This window comes from Rattus rattus, chromosome 9 (genome assembly GCF_011064425.1).
Source record: "Rattus rattus isolate New Zealand chromosome 9, Rrattus_CSIRO_v1, whole genome shotgun sequence".
Lineage (NCBI taxonomy): Eukaryota > Metazoa > Chordata > Mammalia > Rodentia > Muridae > Rattus > Rattus rattus.
Genome location: NC_046162.1, coordinates 95,989,146 through 96,008,603, shown reverse-complemented (window position 1 = coordinate 96,008,603; position 19,458 = coordinate 95,989,146). Strand labels below are relative to the sequence as shown.

Sequence of the window (19,458 nt, the reverse complement as noted above, 5' to 3'; positions counted from 1 at the left end):
TAAGTAAGGAAATTTAGAAGCAAACAGTTGGAAACTTAATAACTTAATGTGTAGTGGGTCAAAAATAATGAAATGCTTCCTAGAACATTCTACATAGAGTAAGGCTAGAAAGAGAATCATACAGTTGTTAACTTTTATCCATAGAAAATTTGAATTTTGTAGAAAATTTCAATTTCATTATAAGTGGTTTTGTCCACAGCCAACTACTGGCTGATTTTACTGCTTGACCTGGAGGGTGTTCCAGTCCCTTCCCTGAAGTTTATCACTTTTGCAAGGAGTGAGGGGACAGTAGGTAGTAAGCACATCACTCTAATTTTGTGAGAATTTTGTTTTACCCCTTTAAGCAGATAGGATCTCTCGGCCTCACTATGCTACTCAGGCTGGCCTTCAACTTCGAGGCTCACATCCTCCTGCTTTAGCCAAGTAGTTGGACTATGGGCATGCACCACTGCATATAGAAACCGTGACTGTCAGCTGTTTCCCCTCACCCTGAAAACAGCTCTTCCTCTATCGTTATGCCATTCTCCACTGTCCCTGCCTCCACTAGAAAAGAAAAAAAAAAAAACTAGCATTAAATTTAAGATCATTTGTTCTAACGCCCTTCTATATTTCATTGAGAGCTGAATTACGGGCTATACAAATGTTTTGCATTGTGAAAAAGGGTTAAGGCCAATTCTACTTCTGCCTTCTATCAAAAGGGGAATTCTACTTCAGATCTTTTTACTTTGTTGTATATGATTCCTATAAACAATGGCCCTTCATTCCATGTAGAAAATGCCAGATGATAAAGAGTAGTGAAGGGGCTGGAGAGATGGCTCAGTGGTTAAGAGCACCAACTGCTCTTCCCGAGGTCCTGAGTTCAAATCCCAGCAACCACATGGTGGCTCACAACCATCTGTAATGATATCTGATGCCCTCTTCTGGTGTATCTGAAGACAGCAACAGTGTACTCATAGTTAATAAATAAATAAAATATTAAAAAAAAAAAGAGTAGTGAATACCTTCTGAAACAAAAGTTCTTCATTGAAAATTCCTACTGCTAAGTAGCTAAGGAAAACGCCTTTAAAAATGTACACTTGGCTGCAGGATAGAGCCTCTCAGAGGGCTGCTATGCTAGGTTCCTGACTGCAAGCACAACATAGCATCATTAATAACTGAGACAGATGCAGATACCACAAACAAACATTGGAAAGCGGTCAGGAACCCCTATGGAAGAGTTATGGAAAGGATTGAAGAGCCTCAAGGAGATGGCAACCCCACAGGAAAACCAACTGGGTCAATTAACCTGGACTTCTGGGAGCAAATGGGCCCTCATAAAATTGCAAAGCTTCTGTAAGGCAAAGGATACTGTCAATAGGACAAAATGGCAACCAACTGATTGGGTAAAGATCTTTACCAATCCTACATCCAATAGAGGACTGATATGCAATATATACAAAGAACTCAAGAAGACTCCAGAGAATTAAATAACCCTATTAAAAATGGGGTATAGAGCTAAGCAAAAAATTCCCAGCTGAGGAATATCAAATGGCTGAGAAGCACCTAAAGAAATGCTCAACATCCTTAGTCATCAGGGAAATGCAAATCAAAACAACCCTGAGATTCTATCTCACACCAGTCAGAATGGCTAAAATCAAAAACTCCGGCAAGGACCATTAGTAACAATAAAGAAAAAATTATACTTATTATTAAGTGCTCAGAGAATTATGGTATAGAACTATGTTCTAGTGGCTTATGGAAGGTAGAACTGGTCAGTGATGAAACTGGATATTTAGCTAATTTCTCTGAGGAGTGGAGGACGCCCCGAGTGACTGTATAAGGAGAAGATGAAGTCTGAGTTAATGAGTGTTGTTGACATGCGCACAGCCATGTCAAGGGTCTCAGCGACTACAACCAAGACAAAGGATGGCAAGGGCCTCCTCTGGTGACAGCGCATGCAGTCTGTCAACAGCAGTGTGCTCCTCGAGGATGACTGCATCATGAGCTGCGACTCTACAGAGACCTTCCACTGACATTAGTTAAACCTGCCTACTTGTTCAGCTGTTTACAATAAACCTGCTCCTCGATTCAGATACATGAAATAAACACTCTGAGCTTCCAGATGGCTGCTGCAGTTGCCACCATCCATCAGAGAGAGAAGAGACCACTTGATCCCCCCTAGTTTTTCTCTGTGTGTATCTGTCCTTTCTTTATTCCTTCATCACCCCAGTTAGGCCAATCCCTGAAGCTGTGAAGAGTGTAGCCGATTTCTAAGTAAAATATTGAAGATGTAGTTTGGGTCCTCTTGAGTGATTATAGTAAAATGCAAAAGAGAAATATAACTTAAAGATTAACTCCTTTGAAGAAATTATGTGTGTATGTGTATATCAATATGCTGGTGTGTGAAGTGTGTAGGTGCTCCTGGTCCAGGAGGGCACTGGACTGGATCTGGAGTTGGGGGTGGGTGTGTGCTGCCTTATATAGGTGCTGGAATCTAACTTGGATGCTCTGGAAGAGCAGAATAAACTCTTAACCACCGAGCCATCCCATTATTTCTAGCCATTAAAGATAAGTTCTTATCCTGTGTGTGTGTGTGTGTGTGTGTGTGTGTGTGTGTTTGTGTGTGCGCGCGTGCATATGTATACATACATACATACATACATATATACATACACACATATACATATATAAAATAAATAAACATGCTTAGAAGACACTACCAGGGGTGTGGCAGTCACACTAATTTGAAGGTTAATGTTTGTGGACTTAACAGAAGCCAAGATAGAGAAGAGATTTATTTGTAAGCAGAAATACTTACATCTGGGACCAACTGGCTATTCAATACTAAGTGGTAAGCCCCAAAATATATACATATAAGCAATACTACATGACTACAGCAGGTTGTATTTATGTATATAAAAATGTAAGAATAATAAAGAAAAAGAGGTCATGAATTTGAGAGGCAGGAAGGGGAGGGAGGGAGAAAGGGGAAGAGGAATACAGAGGTGGGAATGATGTAAATGCATTACACATATATGAAATTAAAAATAAATTTAAAGTACTGTGGAAGGCAGATGTAAGCAGATCTTTGTGAGTTCAAGGCCAGCTTGGTCTACCAAGGGAGTTTTAGGTTAGCCAGGGCTATACAGTAAGCCCTTGTGTCAAAAACAACGAGAACAACAAAAACAAAAAACAAAACAAAAAAAGAAAAGAAGGATCTAGCCAGGCCTGGTGGTGCACACCTGTAGTCCCAGAACCCAAGAAGCTGGGAGCCTAGGGCAGTCAGGCTAAGACTTGTGTAGGAAAAAGAACAACAATTAAAAAAAATCCCAAAACAAAATAGATTTAATGGAATTTTTCTTGCTGTCGTGGCTACTTCTGGGCCTTATCACTCCTAAGTCTCCTGGTTGTCCTTTAGAAATGTATCTGCCTATAGAGTCTGCCTGCTGCCACTGTATTTTCCAACTCTATAGGTTATCTTGGTTGAGACAGTCACTGATGGAGATTGATTTGGAAAAATGAATCATACTTTTTCTCACATCTAATTTTGATGCTACTTAGATGTTCTTTTATATCTACAAACTAAATTTACAGCACTCTTGTAGGTAGAGGCAGGCAGACCTCTGTGAGTTTAAGACTATACAGATTGAGTTTCAGGTCTATATACTGAGACCTTGTCTCACAAAAAAAGAAAAAGAAAAGAAAAGAATAAAAAAAAATCTATTCAGATGTGGCAATGCATTCTTTTAATCCTAGCATCTGGGAGGCAGAGATGAATCTATGTAAGTTCCAGAACAATCAGGGATACATAGAAGACCTCATTAAAAATAAAAGAGTGAGTTCCCATGCTGGGAACACAGGTATGTGCCACCATGCTCAGTTTATGGGACGTGATCAAATTCAAAGCTTTGTGTATTCAAGACAAGCACTGTGAGTACCAACTGAGTACCAACTGAGCTTGGTTCCTGCCTGACCACAATGTTTTACAGACAACTAGCTTTGTATAATCACATGGAGATTACATTTAACTCATGCCTTTGTTTTTTTGTTTTGTTTTTTTTTTTTCTTTTTCTTTTTCTTTTTTCTTTTTTTCGGAGCTGGGGACCGAACCCAGGGCCTTGCCCTTGCTAGGCAAGCGCTCTACCACTGAGCTAAATCCCCAACCCCTACTCATGCCTTTGTTAACACATGCATTTGGTTGAAATAAATTATTAATGCATCAAAAATAATTTGGGGTTGGAGAGGTGAAGCAGTGGTTAAGAGCACTTTTTCTTGCAAGGACCAGGGTTCAGCTCCCAGCACCCACCTGGTGGTTTATAACCATATGTAATTCTAGTTTCAATTGATCCAATGCCCTCATCCGGCTCCATGGGATACCAACCACACACTTGGTACACCTACACGCATGCAGGAAAAACATTAAACACATAAAATAAATCTTTTTTTGTTGTTATTTTTGAGACAGGGCTTCTCTGTGTAGCCTTGGCTGTCTTGGAACTCACTCTGTAGACCAAGCTGTCCTAAACTAGAGCTACACCTGCCTCTCCCTCCCAAGTGCTGGGATTAAAGGAGTGTGCCCCACCACCTGGCCTAATAAATCTCGAAAAATTAAAAATAAAACAAATAGTTTGGGACTGCCTAGCTAGGATATTCACTGCCTAGTTTTCTTCTCCTTGCCACGTTTGAGCCCATGGACTGATGAACTGAGCACGTCAGGTGAAAACCTTCATGCTGGTTTATTTTATGGCAATTGATGGTGAATGCCAGAATCATCCTCAGTACTAAAGACACACGGCGTAACCTTTACAAAGCATAATTAATTGTAAGGAAGAAAGTCTCTTTGTTTCTTTGTTTTGAGTCAGATGAAGCCTGGCAAGGACTGCAGATAAGAAATAAGATGTAAATTATGGTAATTTTAAGTGAGGACTACTAGGTTTTCCTTTAATTTCCTATTTGTGCAAGTGATCTTTTTCGTGTAAACCGAAGTTTGTAATCATATTAATGAATTATTTCTAGTAATTTTAAGGCAGTTATTTGTGGTTTTGACACTTCAGTGATGTAAATAAAATGTGAAAGTTTTACTGCCTCATGATTATGTAATTCTTTTGGAAGAAAATGTATACCAGCAAATACCAAGACAATATGTAAAACTTGAGATTAACTCAGAGATACTCAGATTGAATCTATAAGGAAATGTAAGGATACTTTGGACTCTTTTTTTTAAATTCTAGTGATAGTAATGTTTATAATGCTTCTAGTAAAATGTCTATTGAATTTCTATCTCTTAGCCTTATGTAAAATAAGATTTTACTGCCAGATCTTCTCTAAGAAAGTGAGAAATTAAGCTTTAAGCCAAAATGCATATGATAATTACAACAAGAAAAAATTGCTAATAACCTCAGTTACTAAAGAAAACATTTTAAGTTACAGTGTGTAAGCAGTAATGAATACCTATTAACTTTTCTTTCCTTTTCTTTGTTTTAGCATACACTAATTGTACAAGACAATTGGTTTCATTTTTATAGCTCATACATGTAAATAACATTCCTTGATCATATTCCTTCCTCTAGTCCCTGTTCCACCCTCCTCTTCTATTTGTTCCCTGCCTCACTCTTAGGGATGGTTGTGAACTGCCCCATGTAGGTGCTAGAAGCTGAACTTGGGTCCTCTGGAAGAGCAACAAGCACTCCTTCCTGCTGAGCTGGCTCTCCATCCCTGCTTGCTTTGAGAAGGGGCCTGTTTCAGCCTCCCAAGTGCAGAGATTTACAGGTGGGGGATGCTGCACCAGGCAGCTGTTCCTTTTCTTAGTATCAATGGAGCATCTTGTAAAACAGAAACAAACTAATCCCGCAAGACTAAAACACATTTAGAAAAAACATAGCTACATAGATGCCATAAGACAAAATGAACGAACATACCTTCTGGGCTGTGACCGGCATTCCTCCTCCCCACTGTCAGCCTCCTGTATAAACAGAAATTGAAAAAAATTAAATGGTCTCCTAACCAGTGGGATTTTACTAATAAGTCTTTTAGTCAGAGATAGGTCATCCATATTGATTTGTGTTTAAACTAAATTTTCTTCATAAAAGATTATTTGTACTAAATGAGGCTGATAACTAAACTAAAATTTATTTCTGGAAGAAAGATCTGCAATAGTTTACAAACAAATTTCACTGAAAACAAAGTGCTATTCATTAAAACAATTACCTCTGAAAACCAACCAAATATGTTCTGTATTGTTATGTTACTTTAAAATGAGTTCTCATTACCACCAACAAACACCACCACAGTGACCTATGATTCTGATCCACAAAGAACAACCTAAGTAAATAACAGCCCTTCCAAGTGCTCATGGGAATCACCAGTGCCATCACTATAATGGCTACCCACGTCCTGAGCACGTAGAGTGTGCCAGGCACTATGTATGATGCATTAAGCACATTTCCTTTTTGTTGTTGTTTTGCTTTGTTTTGTTTTCTTGAGACATGGTTTCTCTATGTAGCCCTGCTGTCCTGGAACTTGCTCTGTAGACCAGGCTGGCCTCCAACTCACAGAAATCTGCCTGCCTCTGCAACCCAAGTGCTGGGATTAGAGGTGTACTCCTCCGTGCCTGGCCTTACTAATTCTTAAAGGGGATGGAGAAGACCAAAGAACCAAGTCCTTTTAAGTCCAAGGCTGGTGAAATCAGAGAGAGTGAGGTATCTTGCATAGGGCCTGCTAGGGTCTGCACCAGATGAGGTCCTAGAGCTGAAAGGAGATTCGGACACATCCCTAACACAGAAACTATCTCCAATTGATAGCTACTTGGAAATAAAAATTAATCTTCTCCAAGGGAGTCTTACTGAGAAACCAATTACTCTCACTTTTACGCCTTAGTTTAGCAGTAGATGGCCAACACAAAAACAAACTCAACCACATCTTTGGAGGATCTATGGCTTATGATATTAAGTCAGGGATTTTTTTGCATGTCCTCTGCATATATATTATGGCTTCTTGTTTTGGGTCCGTATGGGATTCCTGTGTGTCTATCTCTGCATCTATATGTGTTTCTTATGTTTTTTCTTTGGTTCTTTTTCCTGTTTGGTTGTTTTGTCATGTCCCAATTTGTTTGTTTTGATCTATTTTATTTTGTTATTATTTATTAGATGCCTGCTTATTTTCTAACAAGAGACAGAAAGGGTGTGGATACAAATTGGAAGGGAAGTGGGGAAAAACTGGGAGAAATAGGGAGGGGAAACCATTCTGTTTTCACTTTTCCTCAATTTGGAAAACACAGAAGCAGTAAGAGAAAAATAATCTTAAATAATGTGTGTACTGTTTGCCAGTGAGCCACCTACATTTTGTCGTTTATGCCGCCATCCATCTTATTCACCTCTTCATCATCCACTGCCATTCCTGGGCATCTATGGTCAACTCTTACCTTTTATTCCTATGCTATTTTTAATACTGACCTAATTTAATCATTGCTATTATTTCTGATAAAAAAGAACACTGCAGAGATTCTGCTCCTAGAAGGAGCGTATAGGGTGTCTTAGTGCATGGCAACCTTGGCTGTAAAATAGGTTTTAGGGTCAGAAGATATTTAAAAATTTATAAACAAAATGCAGTGGTTTGAATATGCTTAGCCCATGGGATGTGACACTGAGGAGGTGTGGCCTTGTTAGAGTAGGTGTGGCCTTGTTGGAGGAAGTGTGTCACTGTGGTGGGTGGGCTTTCAAACACAACTTCCAGCTGCCTGGGATACAGTCTTCCTGGTTGTCTTCAGATCAAGATGTAGAACTTGGAGCTTCTTCTTCACTACCATGTTTCTCTGAAGATGCCATGCTTCCTGTTATGATAATGGACTGAACCTCTGAAACTATTAGCCAGCTCCAATTAATTGTTTGCTTTTCTAAGAGTTGCCTTGGTCATGGTGTCTCTTCACAGCAATGGAAACCCTAACTAAGACAGAAAGGTCTTAAAATAAGAACAAACTATCTTTTGAATTAATACACAGAAGCTGGAAAGCTTACAAAAGTGTAAAGGAAGGGTCCTGTGGTGGCCCACTCCCTTTATCCCAGCATTCAGGAGGTAGAGGTAGGTGGATCTTTAGACCTCCCTAGCCAGTCTAGAAAACCAGTAAGTGGGCTGGAGAGATGGCTCAGCAGTTAAGAGCACTGACTGATCTTCCAGAGGTCCTGAGTTCAATTCCCAGCAACCACATGGTGGCTCACAACCATCTGGGATCTGATGTCCTCTTCTGTTGTGTCTGACAGCTAAGTGTACTCATTAAAAGAAGAAGAAGGAGGAGGAGGAGGAGGAGGAGGAGGAGGAGGAGGAGGAGGAGGAGGAGGAGGAGGAGGAGGAGGAGGAGGAGGAGGAAGAAAAAAAAGAAAAAAAGAAAAAAAAAAAACCAGTAAGCTCCAGGTTCAGTGAGGGGACCCAGTCTCAAAAGTAGGTGGAGAAATGACAGTTGAGAATTCCTAGGTCAAGTCTAGCCACCACACACATGTGCATGCACAAATACAAAAATTTATACACATACACACACAGAAAGAGAAAGAGAGAGAGAGAGAGAGAGAGAGAGAGAGAGAGAGAGAGAGAGAGAAAGAACGAACTATGCCCAAAGAGTTTAATAAATAGAAATGATTTCTTGGGATATAATTTAAGTTCATTATTATTACTGATAAATATCTCCCAAATTCTGATGTATTCCTCTCACACTTTTATCCTATGAAATAGTATATAATGAGGGATATAGTAACATATTTAAGTAATGAGGAAAAGTTGTAAAGGGAACATTTCCACTTAAGAGCTAGAATAGTAATCAATACCTTGTATTCTTACTTATTTCCCATTTCTGCCTTACTTCACGTCATAACTACAACGTGAAGCTTATCATTTTCTTATTTTCTACTCAATTGTATTGTAAGAATACCTCAAATACATAGAAAAGTTGATATGCCTTAAAGTAAATCTGTATATTCACTCTTTAGATTTTACCATAAACATTTTTCTCAGTTGTTCATTATTTATTCATTCTGCCCATCCATCAACCCATTCTTTTTCTTTTCACTTTTATTGAGATTCAGTCTTTCTATAGTCCTGCTGGCCTTGAAGTCACAGAGGCTGTCCTCGAACTTGCAGAGATATGCTTGCCTCTGCCTCCCGTGTTGGGGTTAAATAAAGGTATGCACCACTACCTCCTGTCCTTATATTCTTAATGTATCCTTATGTTGACCATTTAATGGCATCAAATTGTATTACGATGTATATATTTTTCCCAATATGTATTTGTTTGCTTTTTAAGAATGTGGGGTTCAGACTTAGGGTCTTGTACATGCTGGGCATCTGCTCTTTAAAAACATAATTTTCACAAATTACTCATTACATATAGGTTCATCTCATGTATTTTTTACTGAGGAATTCATAGATTTCACTTATGTAATCATTCAAAGTTTATTCTTTTTAGATTAGATTGTTTACAGCTTTTTGACAACATAGCATTGCTATTCACACTTCCACCCTTGTCTAGTCTACATGCAGAAGAATCAGCAGTATATATGCCAACAAGTGAAGCTATATGGTTATAAGAATTCAACTTTATGGGGCTGGAGAGATGGCTCGGTGGTTAAGAGCACTGACTGTTCTTCTAGAGGTCCTGAGTTCAATTCCCAGCAACCACATGGTGGCTCACAACCATCTGTAATGGAATCTGATGCCCTCTTCTGGTGTGTCTGAAGACAGCTACAGTGTACTCATATAAATAAATCTTAAAAAAGAAAAAAAGAATTCAACTTTATAAAAGAGCATCATGTTATTTTTTCAAAGTGGTCATGCTGACTTATATTCCTACCAGGAAGGAGTAGGATTTCAATGAGTTGCACCAAGTCCAAGGTAACAGTAGAATCATCATTGTTTGCTGATTTTCAAATTTTGCCAGCCTATTAGGTCTTATTCTGGCCTCAATTTGCTTTACTTTGCTTTTAATTAAAAGGTTACACTTTTATGTGTGTTTATGAGCTATTACTGTTCCCTTATGTTTGCCCTCATCTAAAATGAATACCCTCAAAGAGAAATAACTCAAATTATTTTTATCTCTTTGGAGGAGTTTTCTATTCATTAGAATTGCAATAAGAACATGTAAAAAATATGCCAAGAAAAATATCCTTGATGCTTCCTTACAAAACACAAATAGCTCAAATCATCTGTCTACAGAGGCTAACTACCACTTGTTGGGCACTGGTATGGACAGGTATTTTATGTCGTTTCATTTACTATACACTGCAACCTTACAAGACTTGTACAGGGTTAATCAGCAGTAAAGTCAGCATGTGAATTCAGTTTTATCTTTCCACTATCGCTAGCTGTCTTTAATCTAAGAATCTGACTTTATATCCCAAGATGGGTGGGGAAGTGCTGGAAAAGTTATACTTTTCCATGTTTACAATACTAATAATACCCTTTTCATTTTTACTTTACGACTTCTACATTTTAAGGTAGCAGTGAAAAAGTGGAAAATACTTCTGGCCTACAAAGAGCAGGACAAAGAAGTATTCCAAATGTGGGTTCTGCAAGCACAGTGACTTCCCCCCTTAATGTTTCAGAAACTAGACAAGTAAATCATTTGCTTCCCCTTCAGTGTACGTGGAAAAAAATATAAAGCCATCATAAAACAACTCTGTATATGAAGACATTGAAGGTCTTAGGGTAAAGTAGATTTAAAAGAAATAGGAGAAAGTATGCAATTACATTTATTTCTACAAAATTCATTGCCTGAAATGCAAAGACACAACAATGCTTATTCAATAAGATCACCATCAGTAGTGCAGCTTCTAATAGTAGCTGATACCATTCTACCCTGGCAAGCCTAAGCAGCAGATTTAACCACCTACTCTGCCACATAACATTACAACTTGTTACTGAAAAAAAAGCGACAAATACCCTATTTGTTCTGAACATTAAAAATTACCAGAGGCTAGAGGTATGGATAAATAGTTAAGACCAGGCATAGGACTAAGGTTTGGTTCCCAGCAACCACATGATGGCTCACAACCATTAGTAAACTTCAGCTCCAGAGGACTTGGCACCTTCTTCTGACCTCTAAAGGCATTAAGCACACATGGGTTGTACATATATACATATGTGCAGTCAAAGCACTCATATACATAAAATAAGAAGTAAATAAATTTAATTTTTTTAAATAACAGGAGAAAATGTAGGGTAACTCTTAGTTTTGTAGTGGGCAAAATAATTTGTTACAGAAGAGAGGTAATTAATTAAATGATCACTTTACACACACACACACACACACACACACACACACACTCTTACTCATGACATCTTATTTTCAGATCCCTATTGTTAAACAGATTTTATTTAAAATGTGTGATTATTTCTTGATAGAAAAGAGTGTATCAGGAAACAATATGCTAGGCGATCCTAGATGTGCATTTAACTTTAAGATATTCAGGAACCATTAATTGTTGATTGAAGGACTGATGTATTCTTACCAACCTGTCTAATACTTGCACATAAAAATAGGTCATTGTAATGACTAATTTCCATTGTTTACTTGACTGGATTTAGAATAATCCAGGTGACAGCATTTATAATTAATGAGGCAGGGCTCAACCTAAATGGGATAGCACTTGCCCACGGGGTGGGATCTAAGGCTGAGGAAGAGGAAAGAGGAGAAACCCTGCTAAGCATGAGCATTTGCCCCTCTTTACATCCTGACTACAGATAACATGAGCAGCCGTTGTAAGCTCCTGGTACTGAAGAGCCACTACACCCTCCCCACCATGATGGACAGTATCCCCTTTAAAAATGTGAGCTGCTCTCTGTCACGTATTTGATTCACATCAATGAAAAAGGTAGCTAATACAGTCTGGAAAAAGTGTAAGCACCCAAGCCTCATTTGCAGAGATGAAGGCTGTGAAAAACAATGGGTGGTTCAGAGTGTAAGCAATAGTTTCCCCCAGTTCCTTCTACATTAAAAATGTATATGCTCTAATATTGTGTATTCATTTATCATTCTCCTGACTTGTTCCTGCTCTTATATCACCATGGATGGTCCCCCCCTGTTGTAGACTCTTCACCAGTGTTGTGGTATTCGTATTGTCTCTGTCCTTCACCTACCTAAGGTATTCTCTGATTGGCTTTAATAAAAATCTAATGGTCAACTAGCTGGGTAGGAAGTGGAAGGTGGGACTTCCTGGGAGGGAGAAAGGAGCTCTGGGAGAAGGAGGAGGAAAGCCTTTACACTGGGACATGGGAGGAGATGGACATGGTCACAGGCCTAGGAAGTATAGCCTGTCATGTGGCTGGATGGAGTTAGGTGGTCAGTTTAACTTAGATGTGCTTGTTAAGAGTGTGCCCAGCTAAGGCCTAAGGCTTTGAAATATTAGAAAGTCTCTGTGTGGTTATTTGGGAAAAAGCTGGTTAAGAAAAAAATTGCCACTGTATTAATTTCCAGCATTAATCAATATATACAGAACATAATAATCGTTTAATTTACACACCAGTCTTCAAAGCTGATTTCAAATGTCAGACATGAATGCTATTTCTTCTGTTACCCGGCAATATCTATTTCCTTCCAATTCTATCAATTAATTGTATATTTTTATTGTGGTACCACCCAGTTCTGTTTCTAGATTATGAGTGGGTTCTTCATTTAACTGGGTTATAGCTGGGTTCTCACCATTAAACTGTAAGGCTTATTTTTTAAGGTCACGAACCATGCCTAATCACACCTGTTTAGCACAGTGCCCTAGGTACAAGATGGTACTAGAGTAAGGGGCAAAATCCAGTGGCTGGAGTGATTAACTAGGTTAGATTTGTTATAGATGGACACTTGAAACCAACTGTTTATGCATTTCCAGCAAGTGAGGACTATGTGTTAGTCACATTTTAGCTTTAACAAGTTCAAAGAATTTCATTGTGTTGCTTGTTTTTTCAGGAGGTGACCTGAGTCCTAAAGGTTTCCTTTTAATTAAGCAAACACTTTACTTGTCCTTATTTCTATATGCATACATTTAATATCAACTCACTAACGTCCTGTGTTCTCGCTAGTAAACAAAATTGGTCCTTATCCTTGGATATTTCACATTGTAACTCAGGAAGAAAGTTCCATTAAAAATGTAAATTGCCTCACTTGGACCAAAGCAAAGTTATATACAGTATCGCATAGAGGCATGAGAGGAAGAAATAACTGTAAGATTGGGAAATGCTTTACCTAAGTTAACTTTTTAGTTGGACTTGAACTAGTGGGTTTTTGTCAAGTGGTAAAAGCAGACTTATTTCAGGCAGAGGCACAAAGAACAGAAAATGTGAACCTCAAGACTCTGTTATTTACTGAAAAAAAAAATTCTAGTTGTAGTATAGCTTAGCCTTGGCACATACCTTTGAAAGTGATACTAGTTGAGTGGCAAAGAAAGTGATGACTCAGAGAAAGAGGTGAGAGGAAAAAGAAGCCATTTAAGAGAGCAGTGCAGAGGGTTGGGGATTTAGCTCAGTGGTAGAGCATTTGCCTAGCAAGCGCAAGGCCCTGGGTTCGGTCCCCAGCTCCGGAAAAAAAAAAAAAAAAAGAGAGCAGTGCAGAGAGAGAGGAAGGAGAAAGGAGGCAGTTTTACCAGGACAATTATAAAGACAGGTTGCAGAAAGGGGACACACTAGACACAAGTGAAGACAGAACAAACCAGAGAATAAGGAGGAACCAAAGATTAGAATATATTGCCAAAGTTTGTATGTCACAAAACAAAGCAATTCAGAAGAAGCTGAGAGAAGCCAGATTGGAATCAGTTAGTGTGAAGTGGAGTTTTGAGCCAGGAACAGCTGAGTTGATAGCCAGCCAGCGTTCAGAAAGACCTAGAAAGGGTGAGCTTGTTTAGCAGTAAGTCTCAGAGGCTGACAATTCTAGGCCTAGAATAACATTGTATAGAGGCTGGAAGCTTTCAGGACTACGTCTAAGTTAGCAGACAGGCAGTAAAAATCAGAGATGGCAATTACTACAGGAGAATGAAAGTTTCGTTTACAAGAAAAACTGAAAACAATTAGTACATTTGAACAGCACTGAGTAGCTGTGGACTGCTGGGACAAAGCTATCAAGTGGTCTTGCTGTCACGGTTCTATAATGCTAGGTATCCTAACATGACAGCTCTATAGCCGAGAAAGTGGATTATCCATTAGCTAGATATGATAGTATTATTTATCAGTTGTCTCTGCCCTTGGCAATAAATTAATACTGTTGGGGAGGGTTAGGGGTGTCAGGAAATAAACAAGAGTAGCCTTTTAAGAGGAAGTGTGCACTTTGGAACTAATGATAGTGTTGTGCTTCTGGTCTGTGAAAGGAAGATGTAAAGGCACTCTGACAGCTGTGCTGGTTGTCACCATGGCTGGATTTAAAGGTTTCTAGAACTGGTGAACGGCATCTATGTGTATGTGGAGATGTTTTCTGGGAGGACTAACATGTGGAAGCAAGTGGGAAGTGGGGAGATCCACTCTGAGTGTGGACAATACCTCCCAAATGGCATCCCAGTTGAATAAGAAGAAACCAGGGGAAAGCAGCAAATGCTTTCCAGCAAGCTCATTTCTATTTGAGTGCTGCGTCTATATTTGCTGCCATCTACTGAGAACAAACTCCATCGCCTTCAGTCATTCCTTATAGACCAGGGAGCTTTCGGGCTTTCTGCATTGCATTGGAACTGCTAACATGTCCCATTTACTGTTTTACTGTTTTGAGAACTTGGTCCTGTGTTGCTCCTGAGAATATGTGTCTGTGAACATGCGTGTGTGTGTGTGTGTGTGTGTGTGTGTGTGTGTGTGTGAATTGTTGGCTCTGTATCTCTAGGAAACTGCTTAATACAGGTACTATTCCTAGTATTTAGCTTACTTGTTAAGAGAAAGCTTAGCCTATTTCCTAGGAGCAAAGAAAATGGGGATGAAGCCAGTTGTATAGGTTAATTGGTTTGTAACAAATGAATTCTAGGAGTACTTAGCTGGGTGTTCGCTCAGTACTGTTCACTCAGTGCTACAAATGAAGATCTAAGCAGCTTCACTCTCACCACTGTTGCTTTAACCTGTGTAAACTGAATTGGCGTATCTAATGTGAGCTCTCATATGGCTTAGGCTCCCTCAAAGGAGAGTAGTTTTAGGGTTGGCTTCTAGCACAGCAGCCCAGGGCTCTAGAAGGATGCTAGGCTTGGAGCTGGCAATAGTGTAATGACACCATGTTACACTTTCTTGATGCAGTAAAGGACAACCCAGATTCCAGGAGAGGAACTGGATTCCTTTTCTGGGGAAGCAGCGGCAAAGAATCTGCAGTCATCTTTAAGCACCTCTTCCAATTCTGGTGATAGCTGAACACATGGGCAAAAGGAACAGGACAGAACACCAAGAAAGAATGTATGATGCTGGCTGGCATCAGGAGCCAAGCCAGAAATGGAACCTAATCATACTTTATAAAGATATACCATAGTAAAGTTGAACTAAGTCAGATAAAGTCTGCAGCAATTGCAAAGGAAGTCAGTCATGCCTTGCTCCTATTATGACAGGGTTAAAAGGAAACCCAAAAAAGCTTTCTTGCTATTACTTGAAGCAACAGGAAATTTCTATGATACCCACTATTTCTCAAGCATTTTGGTTTTTTTAGATTATGTGTGAGATGGGAGGCTAGACGAACGTGTTAATACCTGGTGTGAACAAATCAGAGCTGCCAGATGTGGGAGTTGAGAACCAAACTCAGGTCTTCTGTAAAAGCAGTACCCAGCCTAAGTATTTTCCTTAAACTACTACGAAATACAAACTGGTACACTGATGCATGCCTATAATCCTGGGAGGAGAGACAAGAGGATACTAATTTGTAGGCTAGCCTGTGCTACAATAGAGTTCCAGCTCAGCCCAAGCTACCTAGAGAGAACCTGTCTGAAAGTGGGTAAGTGGAGGGAGGCTGGAGATATACCAGTAATAGAATCCTTGTCTAATAGGCCCAACGCTGGAACTGCAAATCCAAAACAACTAAGTCAGCTGTTTCCTCAGAGACAAAAAAAGCTTGATTCAAATGTCATTAAAACAACTGCAATTCTGAAAAATAAAATGTCCTCAATAAATGGCTTTTGAAGAGGCATAGTCCAGTCAGTGCTCAGAGAAAATCCTGAGTTGCTGTGGGGAGCTTTCACTGGGTGTCTTCTCTCTATAATCCTTATTCTGCTTAAAGATTGCTTAATATATACAATATATACCACATCCATTTATGGTACTTACTGTGCACTTGTAACACTGACTTTTCTACTATTCAGTTTCTTGGATTTTTTTAATTAAAAATGTATTTTTATGGGGGGAGCATGTGTATCACAGCTTGAGTGTGGGTATGGGGGTCAGAGGACAACTTTGTGAAGTCAGTTATTTCCTTCCACCATTATGAGTATTGCTAAAATTCCTTCATTGGAGAGACTGTTTACATCTATATAAATATAGACAACATAAAATATCATGTCTATACAAATAAAGACAACATAAAATACATATAAAAAAGTCTACCCCGTCTTCCTACAATCCCAGCTTGAGGCATAGCTCTACCAAAGTTCAAGTGGGGAACCAATGGTTTATTAAGCTTGCTCACAGCAATGGATGAGGGGCTGCCACACTGGAAGGTCTGCATCCAGCATGGATGATGACTCTCACAGCTGTGTTGAAAGGAACCCCTGGTCCTCTTCACATGCCAGTCCCTGAGACCTTGAGACTATTTAGGCCAGAATTGGATACAAATGGTTCGGAAGGGTTCTAAATAGTCAGGTGAGGATCCCATGACCCTCCATGTTCCTCCTATGAGGGAATGTCCTAGCAGTCAACAAACATAGCTGTGATCTTTGCAGCCAGTCCAACAGAACTGAAGATGGCAGCGAATGTGTGGCTCAGACAGTGCTGTGTAACATCGTGGCGTCCACAGGTCTAACCAGATCGTCCGGCTTGCCTAGCACATGCTTTAACCATTTCACAGCTGAGTTCCTTGGCTTTAAGATGCAAAAGTGAGCCTTGTGGTGGCGTACGACTTAAATCCAAGCACTCGGTGGGGATGTGGGGCTTGGGTGCAGAGGCAGGTAGGTCTCTGAGTTCAAGGCCAGCCTGGTCTACAGAGGGAGTTCCAGGAATGCCAGGGCTACACAGAGAAACTGTCACTAGTTTTTCCTGCTGGATCCCTTTTAGACCAACATTAGCAACAACACAGTCTCCATACCTCCTACCTACAGATTTGAACACTGGAATTTTGAATTTTGAAAAAATTGACCAGCATCTTGCAAAGTATGGGGCCAGGGAGTGTTTTAAAACTCTATGAAGCTAGGCATAGTAGTACATGGCTGTAATCCCAGTGCTCAGGAGGTTAAGGCAGGAGGATAATGAGTTCAATAAAGAGAAGACTGTCTAAAAATACTGAGAAACAGTAAGTTTGGAAGACTTCATCTTAAAGGCCTGAAAAGACTATTAAAAAAAAAAAAGGTATACACAATCTACTCCATCAAGGTAATGGTGCTAGGTATGGGGGGTCAGTGTGTTCATGGAAACTCAGCCTTTTTTTTTTTTTTTTTTTGTTCTTTTTTTTTTGAGCTGGGGACTGAACCCAGGGCCTTGCGCTTCCTAGGCAAGCGCTCTACCACTGAGCTAAATCCCAACCCCAAACTCAGCCTTCTAAAGATAGATTATTTCCCTTTGCAGACTGTAGGCCCTGGCAGGGCAGGAATATGTCAGCAAAGTGCCTAGTTTATATAAGATTGTTCAGATAATACTAGAGGAAGTAAATACAGTCCAGAGCATTATAACCAGGAAATGGTAAAATGAAGAATACTTTATTCCTATTAAGTTATTAGTCAGATGCTTGGCTTCTTAACATATGAGGAGTGTTTAAATGAGGGGTGGAGAGCAAGCAGCCGGTTTATGAGAGAACCCTGCTTTTCTGCCACTATCTGGTTCTCAGTCCTTTTATGACTCTTATCAGATCCTGGGATGAGTGCTTTGTGGGTTTGATTGGAACCTCATTTTTCATTGCTGAAACTGCCTCATGGAAGTGATATACTTTGTTCAACATAACTGAGGAGTAATCAGCAGAGTTTTCGGTCTGGAAAGCCATTTTGCCAGAACAAGCAGTTCCTTTTGCATTAAAAGTATGTTCCAGGTATGTTGCTAGGGATGATCCTCAGATTGTCCAGATTCTGCCTCCTTTGCCTTAGGTGAAATGCTAGATCCCATTCCCTGGACACCCCACACTTGCAGCTCAAGCTCTCAATATGGTCTGCCCATTTGTTTCCAGCCAGGACACACTGGTACAGATGACCCAATTGTTAAATGCTCAGAATGTCTGTGTGGTGAACAGCAGCTTGTTACAGTCCTCCTGAAAGTTCAAAATCCAGCATGCAGGCTAATGTCTGGCACAGCAGGGAACGTCCAAATCCCGTCCTAGCCTAGTCAAAATGGTTGACTGTGCCATATAAGTTATCTTTTTCTGTACCAATAGCCACATTTTTTCCTACTCTCTAAATCGTGTTTATTGTTTTTGATGTGGGAGATTTAGCCCAGAGCCTCGCACATGCTAAGCACATGCTCTATCATTGAGCCAAATCCCCATCTGTTCTCTAAACTTTGATCTAAAACTTAACTCTGACCTTACATTCACCCCTGCACAGTGCCTATGTGTTCCTGCTGTCTCTATGTCTCTTACCTGTAGTTAGTGCCTTGCATGTCCACAGTCCACTTGCTGACTTTTTTTTTTTTTTTTGGTTATTTTTTTCGGAGCTGGGGACCGAACCCAGGGCCTTGCGCTTCCTAGGCAAGCGCCCTACCCCTGAGCTAAATCCCCAACCCCACTTGCTGACTTTGAGTCTGGTTTGAGTGCTGCTAGTTCTTTGCTACACAATATACCATGCTTCTAAGGCTTTAAATTATAAAAGGAACTGAAAACAAACCTTTCTTTTAATATTAAGTACGCTAATATTTATGGATCTGAAGAATTAGATTAGGATTAAATGGGATTATAAATTGAAACATCACTTAAAAAAGAATAGGAACACCTGCAAAGGAAAAAATTTTAAACCAATTATCTCTAAATTAACATGACTTTTTAAAACTTTCTAAAGTTGTTTTTAAATTAGGGAGTAAACAAATGCAGTTAATGGCTCTGGTCAGAAAGAGATTAAAATATTTAAGATGTAGGCATTTAGCTATGATAGTTTTTACTAGTCTGAAATGAATTGCTACCACAATATTCACACTTAAACTGTTCTCAAATTCACTACATAGCAGAAGATGAATGACTTAACTTTTGACCCTCTGTCTCTACCTCCAGAGCGTTAAGGTTACAGGTGTGAGCTACCATGCCTGATTTTAAGAGGTGCTAGGGCTTGAACCCTTGACTTAGCGCATGCTACACACTCACTACCAACCAGGCTATACCCTTGGCCCACTTCTAGATCTTTAGATAGGAAATAATATATTTATTGAGAAATGCTG

At 39.6% G+C, this 19,458-nt stretch overlaps 1 protein-coding gene across 1 annotated transcript in view; it reads right to left on the bottom strand.

Moving 5' to 3' along the window:
• The window catches only part of Ssh2 (slingshot protein phosphatase 2), a 241,452-nt gene that overhangs the window by 123,197 nt on the left and 98,797 nt on the right, over positions 1-19,458 (bottom strand). The window contains exon 2 of the mRNA XM_032911738.1: positions 5,898-5,941. Within this exon, the coding sequence (XP_032767629.1) occupies positions 5,898-5,941 (44 nt within the window). The remainder of the gene's footprint in view (positions 1-5,897; positions 5,942-19,458) is intronic.